The sequence below is a fragment of the Aegilops tauschii genome, chromosome 2, assembly GCF_002575655.3.
Source record: "Aegilops tauschii subsp. strangulata cultivar AL8/78 chromosome 2, Aet v6.0, whole genome shotgun sequence".
NCBI classification, from domain to species: Eukaryota; Viridiplantae; Streptophyta; class Magnoliopsida; order Poales; family Poaceae; genus Aegilops; species Aegilops tauschii.
In genome coordinates, this window is record NC_053036.3 from 36,129,030 (window position 1) to 36,149,795 (window position 20,766).

At 42.9% G+C, this 20,766-nt stretch overlaps 1 protein-coding gene across 1 annotated transcript; it reads right to left on the reverse strand.

Moving 5' to 3' along the window:
- Positions 1–17,757: 17,757 nt before the first annotated feature.
- LOC120974376 (uncharacterized) lies at positions 17,758–20,629 on the reverse strand. Its single transcript, XM_040400882.3, has 3 exons — positions 20,239–20,629; positions 18,583–18,666; positions 17,758–18,482 (listed from the first exon to the last, which is right to left on the reverse strand). Exons 1-3 carry the CDS (start codon positions 20,524–20,526, stop codon positions 18,255–18,257), a joined length of 600 nt encoding a protein of 199 aa, XP_040256816.2. The 5' UTR covers positions 20,527–20,629; the 3' UTR covers positions 17,758–18,254.
- Positions 20,630–20,766: the final 137 nt, after the last annotated feature.

Here is a 20,766-nt window from a genome sequence, read left to right on the forward strand (position 1 = left end):
GGGTCTGCCGGAGGGGGAGCCCGAAGGACGTTGTTTTTCTGGACTCAACCAAATGGCCCCAAATTTGTTCACACAATGGGATGACCATGGACATCATGCATGCCAATTCTCATCGATTTCCGACACTCGATGCATTTACTAGGATTTTGCCGGCGAAAAGAACCCGAAACGCTGCCCGGACGTGACGCAACATTCGTTCGGTGTCAGGAATGGCTCACATGTTGCATGGGGGCCTACATTGGGCATCCTCACATGGTGCCAAACTTTGGTGTCATTTCATGCAGGCCAGCACATAGCACATGTGCAATCACCATCATTCGGGTCTGCCAGAGGGGGAGCCCGAAGGACGTTGTTTTTCTAGACTCAACCAAATGCCCCAAATTTTTTTCACACAATGGGATGACCATGGACATCATGCATGCCAATTCTCATCAATTTCTGACACTCGATGGATTTACTAGGATTTTGCCGGCGAAAAGAACCCGAAACGCTGCCCGGACGTGATGCAACGTTCGTTCGGTGTCCGGAATTGCCCATATGTTGCATGGGGGCCTACATTGGGCATCCACACATGGTGCCAAACTTTGGTGTCATTTCATGCAGGTCAGCACATAGCACATGTGCAATCATCATCATTCGGGTCTGCCGGAAGGGGAGCCCCAAGGACGTTGTTTTTCTAGAGTCAACCAAATGGAATTTTGAAAATAGAATGAAAATTATATTTAAGAAGTGAAACAGAAGACAACATACATTCATGGCATTTTGATTTTTATAACTATAATAAGAAATAAAAGACAAAACATATACTTCAATTTTAAAACTCTAAGAAGAAATAACATAGAAAAAATATATTTGATATACCTTTTTTGAAATAGAAAACAGAAAAGATATATTATAATAAAGATGAAACATATTATATTGCATTTTTGAATTTTAATAGTGTGAGAATAACTGAAAGAGTAAAAATATATTAGATTTTAAATTATTGTACATATAAAAAGAAAATAAATATTTGATTGAATAAGTGAAATATAAGACATTAATTTTTCGTACACACTGAATAAGTGAAATATAACACATTGAAGCAGCTCGGTTTTAAGTGTGGTAATAATCTGCGCGCGGGTGAGGCTGGCCTGGGATGGCCCACCCGAATTAGGCCCAAGCGAGCGTCGCGCCGGGCACATCCCAGGGTGCTGGGAGTTTAGTCCCACCTCGCCAAGCGAGGGGAGCTCGCACCGGTTTATATACCGGGCTGAGCTTCCCTTTTCAAGTTCCTTTCTAAAGCGGGCAACACATTGCCTAACCCTGTCCGTCCCTGCCCAGTGGGGCCTACTAGCTGCCTATTATCACAATCTGGCGGGCCTGCATCCTGGCCCATTAAATGATTGGGTTGCTAGTCGTATGCTGGCCGTTGAATTGTGAAGTATGCAGCTAGTAGGCGGGCTTTTTTTGTCATATTTCACTTTTTGCATTTGTCACCATTATTTGTTGTTCTTCAAATCACCTCATAAAAGAATATAACACAACAATTTTTCGCATATTCACGAATTTTCTAACTGTCAGAACAAATAATATAGAAATATATATATGTGATTTAAAATTATTTCAAAGATAAAATTAAAAAGAAATATTTTAATTAACATGTGAAATGAAAGAGAACGTATTATCTTGCATAATTTGAATTGTAAAACTGTCGGAATTAATGAAAGAGGAAAAATAGATTTGATTTTAAAATATTTGAAATATAAATAAGAAATGAAATACGTAAACATCATGGCAATGCACACATTTCCATTGCAACCAGTAATTTAGGCTAACTAGGATTGTTTCCAAACACAAATGTGAGATTATGATAACCTTGCAGGGTTAAGCTATGTATTTGAATCTAGAACCAAATTAACGCAACCTTAGAGTTGAAGAACTGGCTGATCCATATATCAATAATAATGCTCTATTTTCACTTCAAGCCAGCATAAACCTACATAACCAAAAGCCAGCATGGCCTGCAGTCTGCCTAACCCATCATCCTAGGCTTACAAAGTTCACGAGGACAGCAAAATAACAGCAACAACTACTAAAACATCGCAACAAAGTAAAGACCACATCTTCAGCAGGAAGTAGAGTCTTCTTTTTTTATCCTTCCAGTCTTGCCACGTTGATCTCCACCCCTGCTTCGCTGTGTACACTTCACTTGCTACTCGCTCTAGCAGTCTTGCTCCCACCTCCAGCACCTTTTTTGTGGCTCGTTTGTCTGCAAAATAAATCAATCAACAATCCAATGGCTCATTAGTTTGATTACAGAGAAAGTAGAAATGGGATTATTTTTGAAAATAAAAGGATAACATATGCATTACATTAACAACTGCATTACATAACTTAACAGTTTGAACACATCACATTTGCACTACATAAACTTCATCACTACATAACTTAACACTTACTGTAGTTCTCCGGGTTTGGTAGCATGGTACTATATGAACCAACGTATTAAAAACTACAGTATTCTTGCGTATACATATGAGATAACATGGTTTGACTAAGAGTATTTTGGAGTATTCACAATACATACAACTGTTTGGTATGCTGTAAATTGTGCTGCCTAGCCATTGCATTTAAGCACTCACAAATTAAAAAGAGGCTACATTTTTCATGCAGAGAAATAACTATAGTTTTCCCAATACTGCAGTACTAAAATCACATTTATTAGGGGCAACCAAACAACTCACTGTAAATAAAACTAACGTAATCTCAAATACTGGAGTATTCTCAAAGAACTTAGAACATAGTATGCTATCAAACGGGTCCAAACTGACTCACACAGATAGACTAACTGAAGACATTGACATGCCATCACTCTGTTTTCTTGTCCTTCAACTTGTTGATGCGCTCTGAGTGACGAATGCCCATACGGATGTAGGTATTCGCTTCAATCGGCATGGTCTTGTCTCCGAGCTGCGGGATCCCTGGACCCACAATCTGCACTTCCGCCGGCTGCTCCTGGACAACATCATCCTGCTCATCCTCTCCAGCACTGTCGTCCAGCAGCAGAACAACCTCCTCTTCCCCGCTCTCATCCTTGCTCTGCTCCACATCTTCGCTATCACTCTCATCCTCGCTCTGCTCCACATCTTCACTATCACTGTCATCCTTGCTCTGCTCCACATCACTGTGAGAGTGAACATTGGACTGATCAACCGGAGCAGGCACCGCGAGCAACACTCCGACAAGATCTGGCACTGGAATAGGAGGGGCGCGGCGGCGGGAGCGGTACATGTACCACCTCGCACGCCGACGCGGATCCGGGGAGTTCTCCGCATCGTTCATAGCCCAGAGGAAAACCTGGACTGGAACAACTCCTCGAGCAGGACCAAACAACGATTTCTTCTCATTGCCCGTAAGCACTTTGATGAGACCCCTACCGTGGTCGATGAACACCTGCAAGCTGGGAAACCAGCTGCAGATCTCCTCCACATTCGCCCTCTTCTCCAGATCGCCCTGACAGAACTTCCCAACTGCCTCCTCCCACTTTTCTTGAGCGCGGCGGCAATCACTTGCCGACCGCGACCTCCTTCCCTTCTTGGCCCCCATCGCCGGTGATGCCAGATGTGAGATTTGAGCTCACGGAGTGAATGGGGAACGGAAGCAAAGACCTAGGGTTCGTATCTGCCAGATGAAATGAGGAATTTCCCCCCTCTCCAGCTGATAACCGCGTGTGAGGCCGGCCTGGTACGGCCCACCCAAATTAGGCCCAAATCAAAGCCGCGGCGGGCACTGTCTCGAGGTGGTGGGAGTTTAGTCCCACCTGGCCAACGGAGAGGAGCTCGCACCGGTTTATAAACCCAGCTGAGCTAATCATCTCAAGTTCCTATCTAAAGCAGGCAGCTCATTGCCTAACCAGTCTCTCTCTGCCCCGTTGGGCCTACCGGCAACTTATATACATTCACGGGCCTGCATCCTGGCCCAATGGGTTACTAGTCGTATGCAGGCCGTGGGTTTCATATAAATGTTGTTGGTAGGCTGGCATTTTTTTATTATTTATTTAATTTTTTTTGCATATGTCACATGTCTAATTTTGCACACAAGTTTGAAACTTTCAATATTTTTATTTTAAATTAAGTAGAAATTTGACTAAATTTGATAAATGTTGTGACCAACATTGGCACCATGTCAGGATGCCCAGAGTCATTTTTTAAATTTGTATTTATTATTTTGCATATGTCACATGTCTAATTTTTTGCATATGTCACATGTCAAATTTTGCACACAAGTTTGAATCATTAAATTTTCAAATTTTAAATTAAATATAAATTTTACAAAATTTGTAAAATATTTGGACCAAACATTTCCACCATGTGAGGATACCCAAAGTAATTTTTTAAATTTGTATTCAATTTTTTGCATATGTCAAATGTCTAATTTTGCACACAAGTTTGAAACAAAATAAATAGAAATTTGACTAAATTTGAAAAATATTTTGACCAACATTGGCACCATGTCAGGATGCCCAAAGTCATTTTTTAAATTTGTATTCATCTTTTTGCATATGTCACATGTCTAATTTTTTGCATATGCCACATGTCAAATTTTGCACACAGGTTTGAATCACTACATTTTTAGATTTTAAATTAAATATAAATTTTAAAAAATTTGTAAAATATTTGGACCAAACATTTCCACCATGTGAGGATACCCAAAGTAATTTTTTAAATTTGTACTCAATTTTTTGCATATGTCAAATGTCTAATTTTGCACACAAGTTTGAAACAAAATAAATAGAAATTTGACTAAATTTGAAAAAAGTTTTGACCAACATTGGTACCATGTCAGGATTCCCAAAGTCGTTTTTTAAATTTGGATTTATTTTTTTCCATATGTCACATGTCTAATTTTTTGCACATGTCACATGTCTAATTTTGCACACATGTCAGGACTGTTGGGAAACGTAGTAATTTCAAAAAATTTCCTACGCACACGCAAGATCATGGTGATGCATAGCAACGAGAGGGGAGAGTGTTGTCCACGTACCCTCGTAGACCGACAGCGGAAGCGTTATCACAACGCGGTTGATGTAGTCGTACGTTTTCACGATCCGACCGATCAAGTACCGAACGTACGGCACCTCCGAGTTCTACACACGTTCAGCTCGATGACGTCCCTCGAACTCCGATCCAGCCGAGTGTTGAGGGAGAGTTTTCGTCAGCATGACGGCGTGGTGACGATGATGATGTTCCACCGACGCAGGGCTTCGCCTAAGCTCCGCAACGGTATTATCGAGGTGTAATATGGTGGAGGGGGCACCGCACACGGCTAAGAGATCTCAAGGATCAATTGTTGTGTCTCTCGGGTGCCCCCTTGCCCCCGTATATAAAGGAGCAAGGGGGAGGCAGCCGGCCAAGGGGAGAGGCGCGCCATAGGGGGGAGTCCTACTCCCACCGGGAGTAGGACTCCTCCTTTCCTTGTGGGAGTAGGAGAAGGGAAGGGGGAAGGAGAAAGAAGGAAGGGTGCGCCCCCCTTCCCTAGTCCAATTCGGACCAGACCATGGGGAGGGGTGCGGCCACCTTTTGAGGCCTTTCTCTCATTTCCCGTATGGCCCATTAAGGCCCAATACGAATTCCCGTAACTCTCCGGTACTCCGAAAAATACCCGAATCACTCGGAACCTTTCCGAAGTCCGAATATAGTCGTCCAATATATCGATATTTACGTCTCAAGCATTTCGAGACTCCTCGTCATATCCCCGATCTCATCCGGGACTCCGAACTCCTTCGGTACATCAAAACTCAATAAAACTGTCATCGTAACGTTAAGCGTGCGGACCCTACGGGTTCGAGAACTATGTAGACATGACCGAGACACGTCTCCGGTCAATAACCAATAGCGGGACCTGGATGCCCATATTGGCTCCCACATATTCTACGAAGATCTTTATCGGTCAGACCGCATAACAACATACGTTGTTCCCTTTGTCACCGGTATGTTACTTGCCCGAGATTTGATCGTCGGTATCTCGATACCTAATTCAATCTCGTTACCGGCAAGTCTCTTTACTCGTTCCGTAACACATCATCCCGCAACTAACTCATTAGTCACAATGCTTGCAAGGCTTATAGTGATGTGCATTACCGAGTGGGCCCAGAGATACCTCTCCGACAATTGGAGTGACAAATCCTAATCTCGAAATACGCCAACCCAACAAGTACCTTTGGAGACACCTGTAGAGCACCTTTATAATCACCCATTTACGTTGTGACGTTTGGTAGCACACAAAGTGTTCCTCCGGTAAACGGGAGTTGCATAATCTCATAGTCATAGGAACATGTATAAGTCATGAAGAAAGCAATAGCAACATACTAAACGATCGAGTGCTAAGCTAACGGAATGGGTCAAGTCAATCACGTCATTCTCCTAATGAGGTGATCTCGTTAATCAAATCACAACTTATGTCTATGGCTAGGAAACTTAACCATCTTTGATTAACGAGCTAGTCAAGTAGAGGCATACTAGTGACATTTTCTTTGTCTATATATTCACACATGTATTATGTTTCCGGTTAATACAATTCTAGCATGAATAATAAACATTTATCATGATACAAGGAAATAAATAATACTTTATTATTGCCTCTAGGGCATATTTCCTTCAGTCTCCCACTTGCACTAGAGTCAATAATCTAGATTACACAGTAATGATTCTTACACCCATGGAGCCTTGGTGCTGATCATGTTTTGCTCGTGGAAGAGGCTTAGTCAACGGGTCTGCAACATTCAGATCCGTATGTATCTTGCAAATTTCTATGTCTCCCACCTGGACTAAATCCCGGATGGAATTGAAGCGTCTTTTGATGTGCTTGGTTCTCTTGTGAAATCTGGATTCCTTTGCCAAGGCAATTGCACCAGTATTGTCACAAAAGATTTTCATAGGACCCGATGCACTAGGTATGACACCTAGATCGGATATGAACTCCTTCATCCAGACTCCTTCATTTGCTGCTTCCGAAGCAGCTATGTACTCCGCTTCACATGTAGATCCCGCCACGACGCTTTGTTTAGAACTGCACCAACTGACAGCTCCACCGTTCAATGTAAATAGGTATCCGGTTTGCGATTTAGAATCGTCCGGATCAGTGTCAAAGCTTGCATCAACGTAACCATTTACGATGAGCTCTTTGTCACCTCCATATACGAGAAACATATCCTTAGTCCTTTTCAGGTATTTCAGGATGTTCTTGACCGCTGTCCAGTGATCCACTCCTGGATTACTTTGGTACCTTCCTGCTAGACTTATAGCAAGGCATACATCAGGTCTGGTACACAGCATTGCATACATGATAGAGCCTATGGCTGAAGCATAGGGGACATCTTTCATCTTCTCTCTATCTTCTGCAGTGGTCGGGCATTGAGTCTTACTCAACTTCACACCTTGCAACACAGGCAAGAATCCTTTCTTTGCTTGATCCATTTTGAACTTCTTCAAAACTTTGTCAAGGTATGTGCTTTGTGAAAGTCCAATTAAGCGTCTTGATCTATCTCTATAGATCTTGATGCCCAATATATACGCAGCTTCACCGAGGTCTTTCATTGAAAAACTCTTATTCAAGTATCCCTTTATGCTATCCAGAAATTCTATATCATTTCCAATCAGTAATATGTCATCCACATATAATATCAGAAATGCTACAGAGCTCCCACTCACTTTCTTGTAAATACAGGCTTCTCCAAAAGTCTGTATAAAACCAAATGCTTTGATCACACTATCAAAGCGTTTATTCCAACTCCGAGAGGCTTGCACCAGTCCATAAATGGATCGCTGGAGCTTGCACACTTTGTTAGCTCCCTTTGGATCGACAAAACCTTCTGGTTGCATCATATACAACTCTTCTTCCAGAAATCCATTCAGGAATGCAGTTTTGACATCCATTTGCCAAATTTCATAATCATAAAATGCGGCAATTGCTAACATGATTCGGACAGACTTAAGCATCGCTACGGGTGAGAAGGTCTCATCGTAGTCAATCCCTTGAACTTGTCGAAAACCTTTCGCAACAAGTCGAGCTTTATAGACAGTAACATTACCATCAGCGTCAGTCTTCTTCTTGAAGATCCATTTATTTTCAATGGCTTGCCGATCATTGGGCAAGTCAACCAAAGTCCATACTTTGTTCTCATACATGGATCCCATCTCAGATTTCATGGCCTCAAGCCATTTTGCGGAATCTGGGCTCACCATCGCTTCTTCATAGTTCGTAGGTTCGTCATGGTCTAGTAACATAACTTCCAGAACAGGATTACTGTACCACTCTGGTGCGGATCTTACTCTGGTTGATCTACGAGGTTCAGTAATAACTTGATCTGAAGTTTCATGATCATCATCATTAACTTCCTCACTAATTGGTGTAGGTGTCTTAGAAACTGGTTTCTGTGATGAACTACTTTCCAATAAGGGAGCAGGTATAGTTACCTCATCAAGTTCTACTTTCCTCCCACCCACTTCTTTCGAGAGAAACTCCTTCTCTAGAAAATTTCCGAATTTAGCAACAAAAGTTTTGCCTTCGGATCTGTGATAGAAGGTATACCCAACAGTCTCCTTTGGGTATCCTATGAAGACACATTTCTCCGATTTGGGTTCGAGCTTATCAGGTTGAAGTTTCTTCACATAAGCATTGCAGCCCCAAACTTTAAGAAATGACAACTTTGGTTTCTTGCCAAACCATAGTTCATAAGGCGTCGTCTCAACGGATTTTGATGGTGCCCTATTTAACGTGAATGCAGCCGTCTCTAAAGCATAACCCCAAAACGATAGCGGTAAATCAGTAAGAGACATCATAGATCGCACCATATCTAGTAAAGTGCGATTACGACGTTCGGACACACCATTACGCTGTGGTGTTCCGGGTGGCGTGAGTTGCGAAACTATTCCGCATTGTTTCAAATGTAGACCAAACTCGTAACTCAAATATTCTCCTCCACGATCTGATCGTAGAAACTTTATTTTCTTGTTACGATGATTTTCAACTTCACTCTGAAATTCTTTGAACTTTTCAAATGTTTCAGACTTATGTTTCATTAAGTAGATATACCCATATCTGCTTAAATCATCTGTGAAGGTGAGAAAATAACGATATCCGCCACGAGCCTCAACATTCATCGGACCACATACATCTGTATGTATGATTTCCAACAAATCTGTTGCTCTCTCCATAGTTCCGGAGAACGGTGTTTTAGTCATCTTGCCCATGAGGCACGGTTCGCAAGTACCAAGTGATTCATAATCAAGTGGTTCCAAAAGTCCATCAGTATGGAGTTTCTTCATGCGCTTTACACCGATATGACCTAAACGGCAGTGCCACAAATAAGTTGCACTATCATTATCAACTCTGCATCTTTTGGTTTCAATATTATGAATATGTGTATCATTACTATCGAGATTCAACAAAAATAGACCACTCTTCAAGGGTGCATGACCATAAAAGATATTACTCATATAAATAGAACAACCATTATTCTGTGATTTAAATGAATAACCGTCTCGCATCAAACAAGATCCAGATATAATGTTCATGCTCAACGCTGGCACCAAATAACAATTATTTAGGTCTAAAACTAATCCCGAAGGTAGATGTAGAGGTCGCGTGCCGACCGCGATCACATCGACTTTGAAACCATTTCCCACGCGCATCGTCACCTCGTCCTTAGCCAATCTTCGCTTAATCCGTAGCCCCTGTTTCGAGTTGCAAATATTAGCAACCGAACCAGTATCAAATACCCAGGTGCTACTGCGAGCATTAGTAAGGTACACATCAATAACATGTATATCACATATACCTTTGTTCACCTTGCCATCCTTCTTATCCGCCAAATACTTTGGGCAGTTCCGCTTCCAGTGACCAGTTTGCTTGCAGTAGAAGCACTCAGTTTCAGGCTTAGGTCCAGACTTGGGTTTCTTCTCCTGAGCAGCAACTTGTTTGCTGTTCTTCTTGAAGTTCCCTTTCTTCTTCCCTTTACCCTTTTTCTTGAAACTGGTGGTCTTATTGACCATCAACACTTGATGCTCCTTTTTGATTTCTACCTCCGCAGCCTTTAGCATTGCGAAGAGCTCGGGAATTGTCTTACTCATCCCTTGCATATTATAGTTCATCACGAAGCTCTTGTAGCTTGGTGGCAGTGATTGAAGAATTCTGTCAATAACGCTATCATCCGAAAGATTAACTCCCAGTTGAATTAAGTGATTGTTATACCCAGACATTTTGAGTATATGCTCACTGACAGAACTATTCTCTTCCATCTTGCAGCTGAAGAACTTATTGGAGACTTCATATCTCTCAATTCGGGCATTTGCTTGAAATATTAACTTCAACTCCTGGAACATCTCATATGCTCCATGACGTTCAAAACGTCGTTGAAGACCCGGTTCTAAGCCGTAAAGCATGGCACACTGAACTATCGAGTAGTCATCAGCTTTGCTCTGCCAGACGTTCATAACATCTGGTGTTGCTCCTGCAGCAGGCCTGGCACCCAGCGGTGCTTCCAGGACGTAATTCTTCTGTGCAGCAATGAGGATAATCCTCAAGTTACGGACCCAGTCCGTGTAATTGCTACCATCATCTTTCAACTTTGCTTTCTCAAGAAACGCATTAAAATTCAACGGAACAACAGCACGGGCCATCTATCTACAATTAACATAGACAAGCAAAATACTATCAGGTACTAAGTTCATGATAAATTCAAGTTCAATTAATCATATTACTTAAGAACTCCCACTTAGATAGACATCCCTCTAATCCTCTAAGTGATCACGTGATCCATATCAACTAAACCATGTCCGATCATCACGTGAGATGGAGTAGTTTCAATGGTGAACATCACTATGTTGATCATATCTACTATATGATTCACGCTCGACCTTTCGGTCTCCGTGTTCCGAGGCCATATCTGTTATATGCTAGGCTCGTCAAGTTTAACCTGAGTATTCCGCGTGTGCAACTGTTTTGCACCCGTTGTATTTGAACGTAGAGCCTATCACACCCGATCATCACGTGGTGTCTCAGCACGAAGAACTTTCGCAACGGTGCATACTCAGGGAGAACACTTATACTTTGATAATTTAGTGAAGGATCATCTTATAATGCTACCGTCAAACAAAGCAAGATAAGATGCATAAAGGATTAACATCACATGCAATCAATATAAGTGATATGATATGGCCATCATCATCTTGTGCTTGTGATCTCCATCTCCGAAGCACCGTGCTTGTGATCTCCATCTCCGAAGCACCGTCATGATCACCATCGTCACCGGCGTGACACCTTGATCTCCATCGTAGCATTGTTGTCGTCTTGCCAACTTATTGCTTTTACGACTATCGCTACCGCTTAGTGATAAAGTAAAACTATTACATGGCGATTGCATCTCATACAATAAAGCGACAACCATATGGCTCCTGCCAGTTGCCGATAACTCGGTTACAAAACATGATCATCTCATACAACACATTATATCACATCATGTCTTGACCATATCACATCACAACATGCCCTGCAAAAACAAGTTAGACGTCCTCTACTTTGTTGTTGCATATTTTACGTGGCTGCTACGGGCTTAGCAAGAACCGTTCTTACCTACGCATCAAAACCACAACGATAGTTTGTCAAGTTGGTGCTGTTTTAACCTTCGCAAGGACCGGGCGTAGCCACACTCGGTTCAACTAAAGTGAGAGAGACAGACACCCGCCGGTCACCTTTAAGCAACGAGTGCTCGCAACGGTGAAACCAGTCTCGCGTAAGCGTACGCGTAATGTCGGTCCGGGCCGCTTCATCTCACAATACCGCTGAACCAAAGTATGACATGCTGGTAAGCAGTATGACTTATATCACCCACAACTCACTTGTGTTCTACTCGTGCATAGCATCAACGCATAAAACCAGGCTCGGATGCCACTGTTGGGGAACGTAGTAATTTCAAAAAATTTCCTACGCACACGCAAGATCATGGTGATGCATAGCAACGAGAGGGGAGAGTGTTGTCCACGTACCCTCGTAGACCGACAGCGGAAGCGTTATCACAACGCGGTTGATGTAGTCGTACGTCTTCACGATCTGACCAATCAAGTACCGAACGTACGACACCTCCGAGTTCTACACACGTTCAGCTCGATGACGTCCCTCGAACTCCGATCCAGCCGAGTGTTGAGGGAGAGTCTCGTCAGCACGACGGCGTGGTGATGATGATGATGTTCCACCGACGCAGGGCTTCGCCTAAGCTCCGCAACGGTATTATCGAGGTGTAATATGGTGGAGGGGGGCACCGCACACGGCTAAGAGATCTCAAGGATCAATTGTTGTGTTTCTGGGGTGCCCCACTGCCCCCGTATATAAAGGAGCAAGGGGGAGGCAGCCGGCCAAGGGAAGAGGCGCGCCATAGGGGGAAGTCCTACTCCCACCGGGAGTAGGACTCCTCCTTTCCTTGTGGGAGTAGGAGAAGGGAAGGGGGAAGGAGAAAGAAGGAAGGGTGCGCCCCCCTTCCCTAGTCCAATTCGGACCAGACCATGGGGAGGGGTGCGGCCACCTTTTGAGGCCTTTCTCTCCTTTCCCGTATGGCCCATTAAGGCCCAATACGAATTCCCGTAACTCTCCGGTACTCCGAAAAATACCCGAATCACTCGGAACCTTTCCGAAGTCCGAATATAGTCGTCCAATATATCGATCTTTATGTCTCGACCATTTCGAGACTCCTCGTCGTATCCCCGATCTCATCCGGGACTCCGAACTCCTTCGGTACATCAAAACTCAATAAAACTGTCATCGTAACGTTAAGCGTGCGGACCCTACGGGTTCGAGAACTATGTAGACATGACCGAGACACGTCTCCGGTCAATAACCAATAGCGGGACCTGGATGCCCATATTGGCTCCCACATATTCTACGAAGATCTTTATCGGTCAGACCGCATAACAACATACGTTGTTCCCTTTGTCACCGGTATGTTACTTGCCCGAGATTTGATCGTCGGTATCTCGATACCTAGTTCAATCTCGTTACCGGCAAGTCTCTTTACTCGTTCTGTAACACATCATCCCGCAACTAACTCATTAGTCACAATGCTTGCAAGGCTTATAGTGATGTGCATTACCGAGTGGGCCCAGAGATACCTCTCTGACAATTCGAGTGACAAATCCTAATCTCGAAATACGCCAACCCAACAAGTACCTTTGGAGACACCTGTAGAGCACCTTTATAATCACCCATTTACATTGTGACGTTTGGTAGCACACAAAGTGTTCCTCCGGTAAACGGGAGTTGCATAATCTCATAGTCATAGGAACATGTATAAGTCATGAAGAAAGCAATAGCAACATACTAAACGATCGAGTGCTAAGCTAACGGAATGGGTCAAGTCAATCACGTCATTCTCCTAATGAGGTGATCTCGTTAATCAAATGACAACTTATGTCTATGGCTAGGAAACATAACCATCTTTGATTAACGAGCTAGTCAAGTAGAGGCATACTAGTGACATTCTGTTTGTCTATATATTCACACATGTATTATGTTTCCGGTTAATACAATTCTAGCATGAATAATAAACATTTATCATGATACAAGGAAATAAATAATACTTTATTATTACCTCTAGGGCATATTTCCTTCAAGGACCACCTCCAAATCACCTCAAATTTGGCACACATGATCTGTTGCACAAACAAAGCTAGGTTTCCAAGGTTTTATTTTTTTTTCAATTTTTCTAATTTATAATGCCCTCTAGACTGACTGGTCAAAACATCGGTCTATACCTCAAGGGGGCATTGTAAAATATTATGTTTCCAAATTTTCTTTCATGGCCATGTTTGGCACATGTGGGTCACCATGTACAAGAAAATTTGGGTGATTTGGAGGTGGTGGAAAAAATCACGTATGTTCAAAAACTGGCTTAAGTTAGGCCAAATGGCCCCTCCAGAATGCGATGATTTTTTCGGCCACCTCCAAATCACCTCAAATTTGGCACACATGATATCTTGCACAAAAATGCTAGGTTTCCAAGGTTTTATATTTTTTGATTTTTTTAATTAATTTATAATGCCATCTAGACTGACTGGTCAAAACATCGGTCTATACCTCAAGGAGGCATTGTAAAATATTATTTTTCCAAATTTTCTTTCATAGCCATGTTTGGCACATGTGAGTCACCATGTACAAGAAAATTTGGGTGATTTGGAGGTGGTGGAAAAAACCACGTATGTTCAAAAACTGGCTTAAGTTAAGACCAAATGCCCCCCCGAAATGCGATGATTTTTTCGACCACCTCCAAATCACCTCAAATTTGGCACACATGATCTCTTGCACAAACAAAGCTAGGTTACTCCTATATAGCTAGATGGCTTGGAAAAGGTGTTCTTTTCATCTGCCTGCAACGACATGCATCTAGTCATGTCTATTTTGACCTTCGCATCCCTAACCCGACCAGCTACATTACTATGATGGGAAAGTATAGGGAGGGGTTGTGTCTTCTGTCGTGACGGAGAAGCTAGGTATTTGATGTTTCTTGTTTCTATCGTTGGAAGGGAGAGCATGAGGAATGGTGTGGCTATGGTGAGAATGAATGGAGGGAGGAATTTGGTCACAGGAGGAACAAATGGATCATTAGATGGCATTTGGGCTATGGAGATGGTGCTTTATGACTAGTCACCCACCTTTCGTTATTTTTGTTTCTCTTGTAATGTGTCCCAATTGATATATTTTTGAAGTAACCGTGCATTTCATTAACATAAAATGTGGATACATGCCTCTAAACTCACGAAATTACTTGAGATGTGAGGAAACAACAACTATCCTGAAAATTATGCACAAATAACCCCAAAAGAAAATAAACAAAATGGCCCTCAGGGATCTCTGCATATACCATAACCGATGACCATCTCCAACTCCCAGCGTCACCGACACGATCGCCAGATGAAAATAAGAACAACCGCTGCCATTGGAAGAACGGAGGGAAGCACCATCGCCATCAAGGCTTTGTGAACTGAAGACCAGGCCCGCCGCAAATGGCAAGGCACATATCGTCGTGGCATGTTAGTCGGGGCATACCCCCTTGCCTTCTCGGCTCTAGATCATGTGCTCACCATCATCAACAATGAGGGGAACCGCCAGTTCTACCGCCCATGTGCCTCAAACCATGCTCCAGGGCCGCCATCTTGACAAACACGCCGATGTTGCCTCCCATATCCCGAGTAGAGCCTCCCTGCTCCTCTACGAGGTTGGAGAACTCGTCGCAGCGATAGAGGAAGATCAGGAGAACACAAACCTCGAATGGAGTCGTCGCTGCACACGAACACAAACATCACCAACACCATCCATGGATCCAAACACTGTCGATCGAAAGGAATATCGAGCACACGAAGCCATTAACTCTGAGACGCCGCTGCGGAAGGCGTCATCAGTGTCGGAAAGAAATTGATGCACATTTATTTGTCAAAGTGCTGCTCCCACCACCCCAACACACCTAGACAAACTACTCCCACCCAGAGAAGAACTAGGGGCCCGCCCCCGTCATGTGGCCGGAGGGGGAAATGGCCCAGCCTTACCGGCAGCCAAATGGAGGAAAGCTGCCATTCCCTACCTATTCTTGAAGAGAGAAGGATCGAAGCGGTTTGCCAGTCGCTAGGGATCCCAATTGATACGTTCCTCTAGTGTCTTAGGTAAGGATGGCCTTGCCTTGAACGCTTAAAAATATTATAATGGTGTTGGTCCTCTTGGATCACCTTTTCATCTTAAAAACTATTATCAGAGTGTACACACCATGTTTTGTTTGTTGGATTTCCCTTGGATAATTGAATCACAACAAAGAAAGATGGTGTCCTGGATAATCTTGCACAATCAAGGCTACATGAGAGGACATGGCCGAGAAGATGAAGTTCAGACAGAAAATTTCATGTGACGCTGTGATGGCCATGCGGTCACCAAATTTCACTAATTATCCTACCTCCATTGAGGCCTTGACAAGAAAAAGTATTCTCAATTTCTTTTGAAGGACGATGGTATCAAAATTCGCCATGCTCCATCGCCATCAGGTCTTTGTGAACCGAAGACCAGGCCCGCCGCAAATGGCAATGGACATATCGCCGTGGCATGTCGATTGGGGAATGCCCCCTTGTCTTCTCGGCTCCAGATCATGTGCTGACTGTCGTCAACGACGAGGGGAACCACCAAATCTACCGCCCATGTGCCTCAAGCCATGCTCCCGGGCCGCCATCTTGACCAACACACCGATGTCGCCTCCCATATCCTGAGTAGAGCCTCCCTGCTCCTCTACGAGGTTGGAGAACTTGTCGCAACGACAGAGGCGAAGCAGGAGAACACAAATCTCGAATGGAGTCGCCACTGCACATGAACACAAACCTCACCAACACGAACCATGGACCCAAACACTGCCGATCGAAAGGAGCAAAGAGCACACAAAGCCACCAACTCTGAGACGCCGCCGTGGAAGGTGTCGCCAATGTGGGAAAGAAATTGATGCAAATTTATTCGTCGGAGTGCTGCTCCCACCACCCTAACAACACACCTAGACAAACTACTCCCACCCATATGCACAAGCCTGACAAGAACTAGGGTCCCGCCCCCTTACATCGCCAGAGTGACGGGTGGAGGGGGAAAGGACCCAGGCCTTACCGGCGACCAAACGTGGGCAAACTACAGCCTCCTGCCTATTCCTGAAGAGAGAAGGACCAAATCGGTTTGCCAGTCGTGGGGGATCCCAATTGATACGTTCCTCTACTGTCTTAGGTAAGGATGGCCTCGCCTTAAACGCTTAGAAATAGTATATTGGTGTTGGTCCTCTTGGGTCACCTTTTCGTCTTAGAAACCATTATCAGAGTGTACACACCATGTTTTCTTTGTTGGATTTCCCTTGGATTATTGAATCACAACAAAGAAAGATGGTGGTATGGATGATCTTGCACCATCAAGGTTACATGAGAGGACATGGTGGAGAAGATGAAGTTCAGATACAAGATTTCATGTGACGCTGTGATGGCCATGCGGTCACCAAATTTCACTAATTACTCTACCTCCATTGAGGCCTTGACAAGCAAAAGTATTCCAGTTTTTTTGAAGGATGATGGTAACAAAATTCATGAATTTCAAAGTTTTAGTAATTCAGGAGCAAGTTTCATTCATAATTAAATCAAATTTTAAAATTGAAACCAAGGATAACAGAGTCAACAACCATGAGATAAACAAGAAAACTAACAAACCAATTCAGAAAGCCTAATTCAAAGGATGCGGGAACAACATCTACTAGCTACTTGGACTACCACCCTCGACCAGAACTTCTCAAAATTTTCTCACATGATAGGGATATAAAGAAATTCCATGTTTGCAGTAAATTTTTGTAGCAAGTTTTATTCATACTTAAATTAAAGAAAAATCACCTTTGTTAAAAAACTGGCTTAAGTTAGACCAAATGGCCCCTGCGGAATGCGATGATTTTTTCGACCACCTCCAAATCACCTCAAATTTGGCACACATGATCTATTGCACATGTTGTTTTTTGCACACACACACCATCTTTAACTACTATTTTATTATTATTTGATGAAATGACGGAATATGTGCTCAGTTATTGGAATATTTGATCATATGATGGAGTATTTGCTATTTTTGCTTACTCAAATTATGGAAAGATGTCATATGTGTGGATGAACAATTTCCACATACTTCACTAAACAACATTAATTAACTTAACGCAAAGTTTTACATTTGGTCCGATTTGCTTATGGGCAGAGCATGTTGCACATGGCCACAACATGGGAATTTATTGCACCATTGCCACAGCATGTTCCACATGGCCACAACATGGGAAGTGTTTGCAGCATGCCTGATCAGTGAAGCAACACTGATGCGGCATGTCTGATCATTGCAGCAGGTAAATTCAAGCAAATCATACATCTAAGGAACCATAATGGCAAATTGAAGGGACACAAATATAGATAGCAATATATATTACTACCATAGATAGCAGCATCCACACAGCACACTTGCTGATGCAGACACCTCCAAGTTCAGACCACTAGCATATTAGATAAGTTTAGACCACACATCACAGTACTACACTTAGATAAAGATACATTACCACTAAAAGTTTCCACCATCAGACTACCACATAAAGTTCACCAAAAGAACTGAGGCTTCCTCCATCATACGACAACCAGGGTCTAGGGCAACTACATGTTAGGGTTTCTCAGGACCTTGTGGAGGGCAGAATGCTAAGCCCTGATCTTGTACTCATCACTTCTGATGGATGTAGCCCGACAATGTTCCATCAGATGCTCCAGCAACCCAGACCTGGGCTTGGGCCTGCTGCAGTAGGGGCACCGGTACTTGTCCGTCCTCCAGTTGTAGTACATAGCAGATCCTCGGGCCCTGATCTTCTGCACCACCTTCTCTTCAAAGGACTCAACGTTCCCCTCGACCACATCATCTCCAGATTGATACTACACACATTAATGACTGACATTAATACATTATGCATTCAAATACTATAAACATCTAACACTAACTCAATGCACAAATAACATTTCAACTAGGCCTTACCTCGTACAGCTCATCCTCATCACTGTCATAAGGGTAGTACCCAGATGAGTCCCACTTCCTCTTGTTGCCAACAAGATCCTCCTTCTGCTATATTGTCAACCAAGCAAGTCATTTACAGGGAATTGAATTGCAGTTCAAATAATGTCATTACAAACAAGTTGATTTTGCATAATGATGGAAAGCTCCTAACTATATTGAAAAGGTGCACAGGTTACACATGGTATGTACATTTCAACAACTAATTCATAGACTATATATGAAGCTATATAGATACTAAACAATAGGGTTATGAACATACAAGTTCGTTCATATGGACATACAAATTCAGATTTTGCTTTTGAACATGCATATGAAGGTATAAATGAATATCATTCCTCTCTTATTAACCAATGAAATAGCAGTTTTTGACAGACAATGCAAATAGGACCTTTATATATAACTTCACAAACATGTCAGGTTTTCATTTCATTTGTAAATATTAATAAATATTTAGTTCAGAGCAGTTCTCAATGAGCACTCATATGTCAGAATAAGTGAAATGGTGAAGCCTAACTCCTACATCTAATTAAAATACCCTAACTCCAGCATCTAATTAAAAAACACTAACTCCTAGATCCACTGGAACATTGAATCACAAAAATTTACTTACATATATCATTGGATATAAATGAATCCAGTACAAATAACACTAACTCATACATCTAATTAAAATATCATAACTCTTACTTCTACTGCACCATTCGGTCACACCATTTAATTACATTTATCTCTGCCTATAAATGAATCCAATACAAAAGAAACCTAACTAAACATCTAATTAAGAAACACTAACTAGTACATCTACTACATCATTCAATCACAGAATCTATATAACTGTCTATAAATGAATAATACAAATAAACCTTAACTAATCAACTAATTAAAAAACCATAACTACTACATCTACTGGATGATTCAATCATAGATCCTACATATAACTGGCTATAAATGAATCCTATACAAGAAAACCCTAACTAAACATCTAATTAAAAAACCCTAACTACTACATCTACTGGATGATTCAATCACAAATTCTATATATAACTGTCTATAAATGAATCCAATACAAATAAACCTTAACTAATCAACTAATTAGAAAACCATAACTACTACATCTACTGGATGTGATTCAATCACAAATTCTACTTATCAGTGGCTCTAATTGAATCCAATACAAAAAATCCCCAACTAAACATCTAATTAAAAAACCCTAACTACTACATCTACTGGATGTGATTCAATCACACATTCTACATATTAGAGGCTATAAATGAATCCAATATAAAAAACCCTAACTAAACATCTAATTAAGAAACCCTAACTACTACATCTACTGGATGTGATTCAATCACAGATACAACATATCAGTGGCTCTAATTGAATCCAATACAAAAAATCCCCAACTTAACATCTCATTAAAAAACCTAACTACTTGATCTACTGGATGATTCAATCACAGAATCCAAACTTAACCTTCACTATAAATCAATCAAACATCTAAAAACCCTAACTATCAGAAGGGGATGCAGCAACTAGCAACAACAAAAAACCCTAACACCTAAATCTACTGCTTAACGGGGGTAACTAGCAACGGAGGGGACTGCTGGCAAGGATTACCTGCAGGTCCACGTGCTCGCCGCTGGCCTCCGCAGGTCCATCAGACGGGCCGCTCGACGCCGTCACGTCAAGCTCCGGCATGGCTGAGTCCGCCACGGCAGAGTCCGCCACGGCCACCTTCTTCTCCTCCAGATCCGTCGCCGCAGCGACCGATCCAGCGCGTGGGGATGCAGCACCTCCTGCACCCGCGCCACCGACGAGGGTCTGCACGGCATCTGCCATGGTCTCCGCGCCCGTCTTCTGCAGATCTCCGTCCACGACGGCGGCTTCACCACGGCCTTGCTCCATCCGAGCCAGAAGCAAGCAGGAGAAGAGAGGGAGGCGGCGGTGGTGAGCGAGCAGGTGGGGTGGCCGGTGAGGGAGACGATGAGGCAGAGCAGAGAGGAGGGAGAGGGAGGCGATTTGGGAGAAATGGGGTGGGCGATGCGGCCGGTTCCTGTTCCCCTCCTCTTATAATAGGGGCCTTTTTTTGGAAACTATCCACGCACACGTGCACGCGCACGACCGCGGGGAAACGCAACCGCCAGC

Excerpts from the sequence above, each read along its gene's own strand:
- LOC120974376 (XM_040400882.3), bottom strand. The coding sequence starts at position 20,526 with ATGGAGCAAGGCCGTGGTGAAGCCGCCGTCGTGGACGGAGATCTGCAG. Across the intron at positions 18,667-20,238 it reads GCGAGCACGTGGACCTGCAG|AAGGAGGATCTTGTTGGCAA; the intron begins GTAATCCTTGCC and ends ACAATATAGCAG. Across the intron at positions 18,483-18,582 it reads ATGAGGATGAGCTGTACGAG|TATCAATCTGGAGATGATGT; the intron begins GTAAGGCCTAGT and ends TAATGTGTGTAG.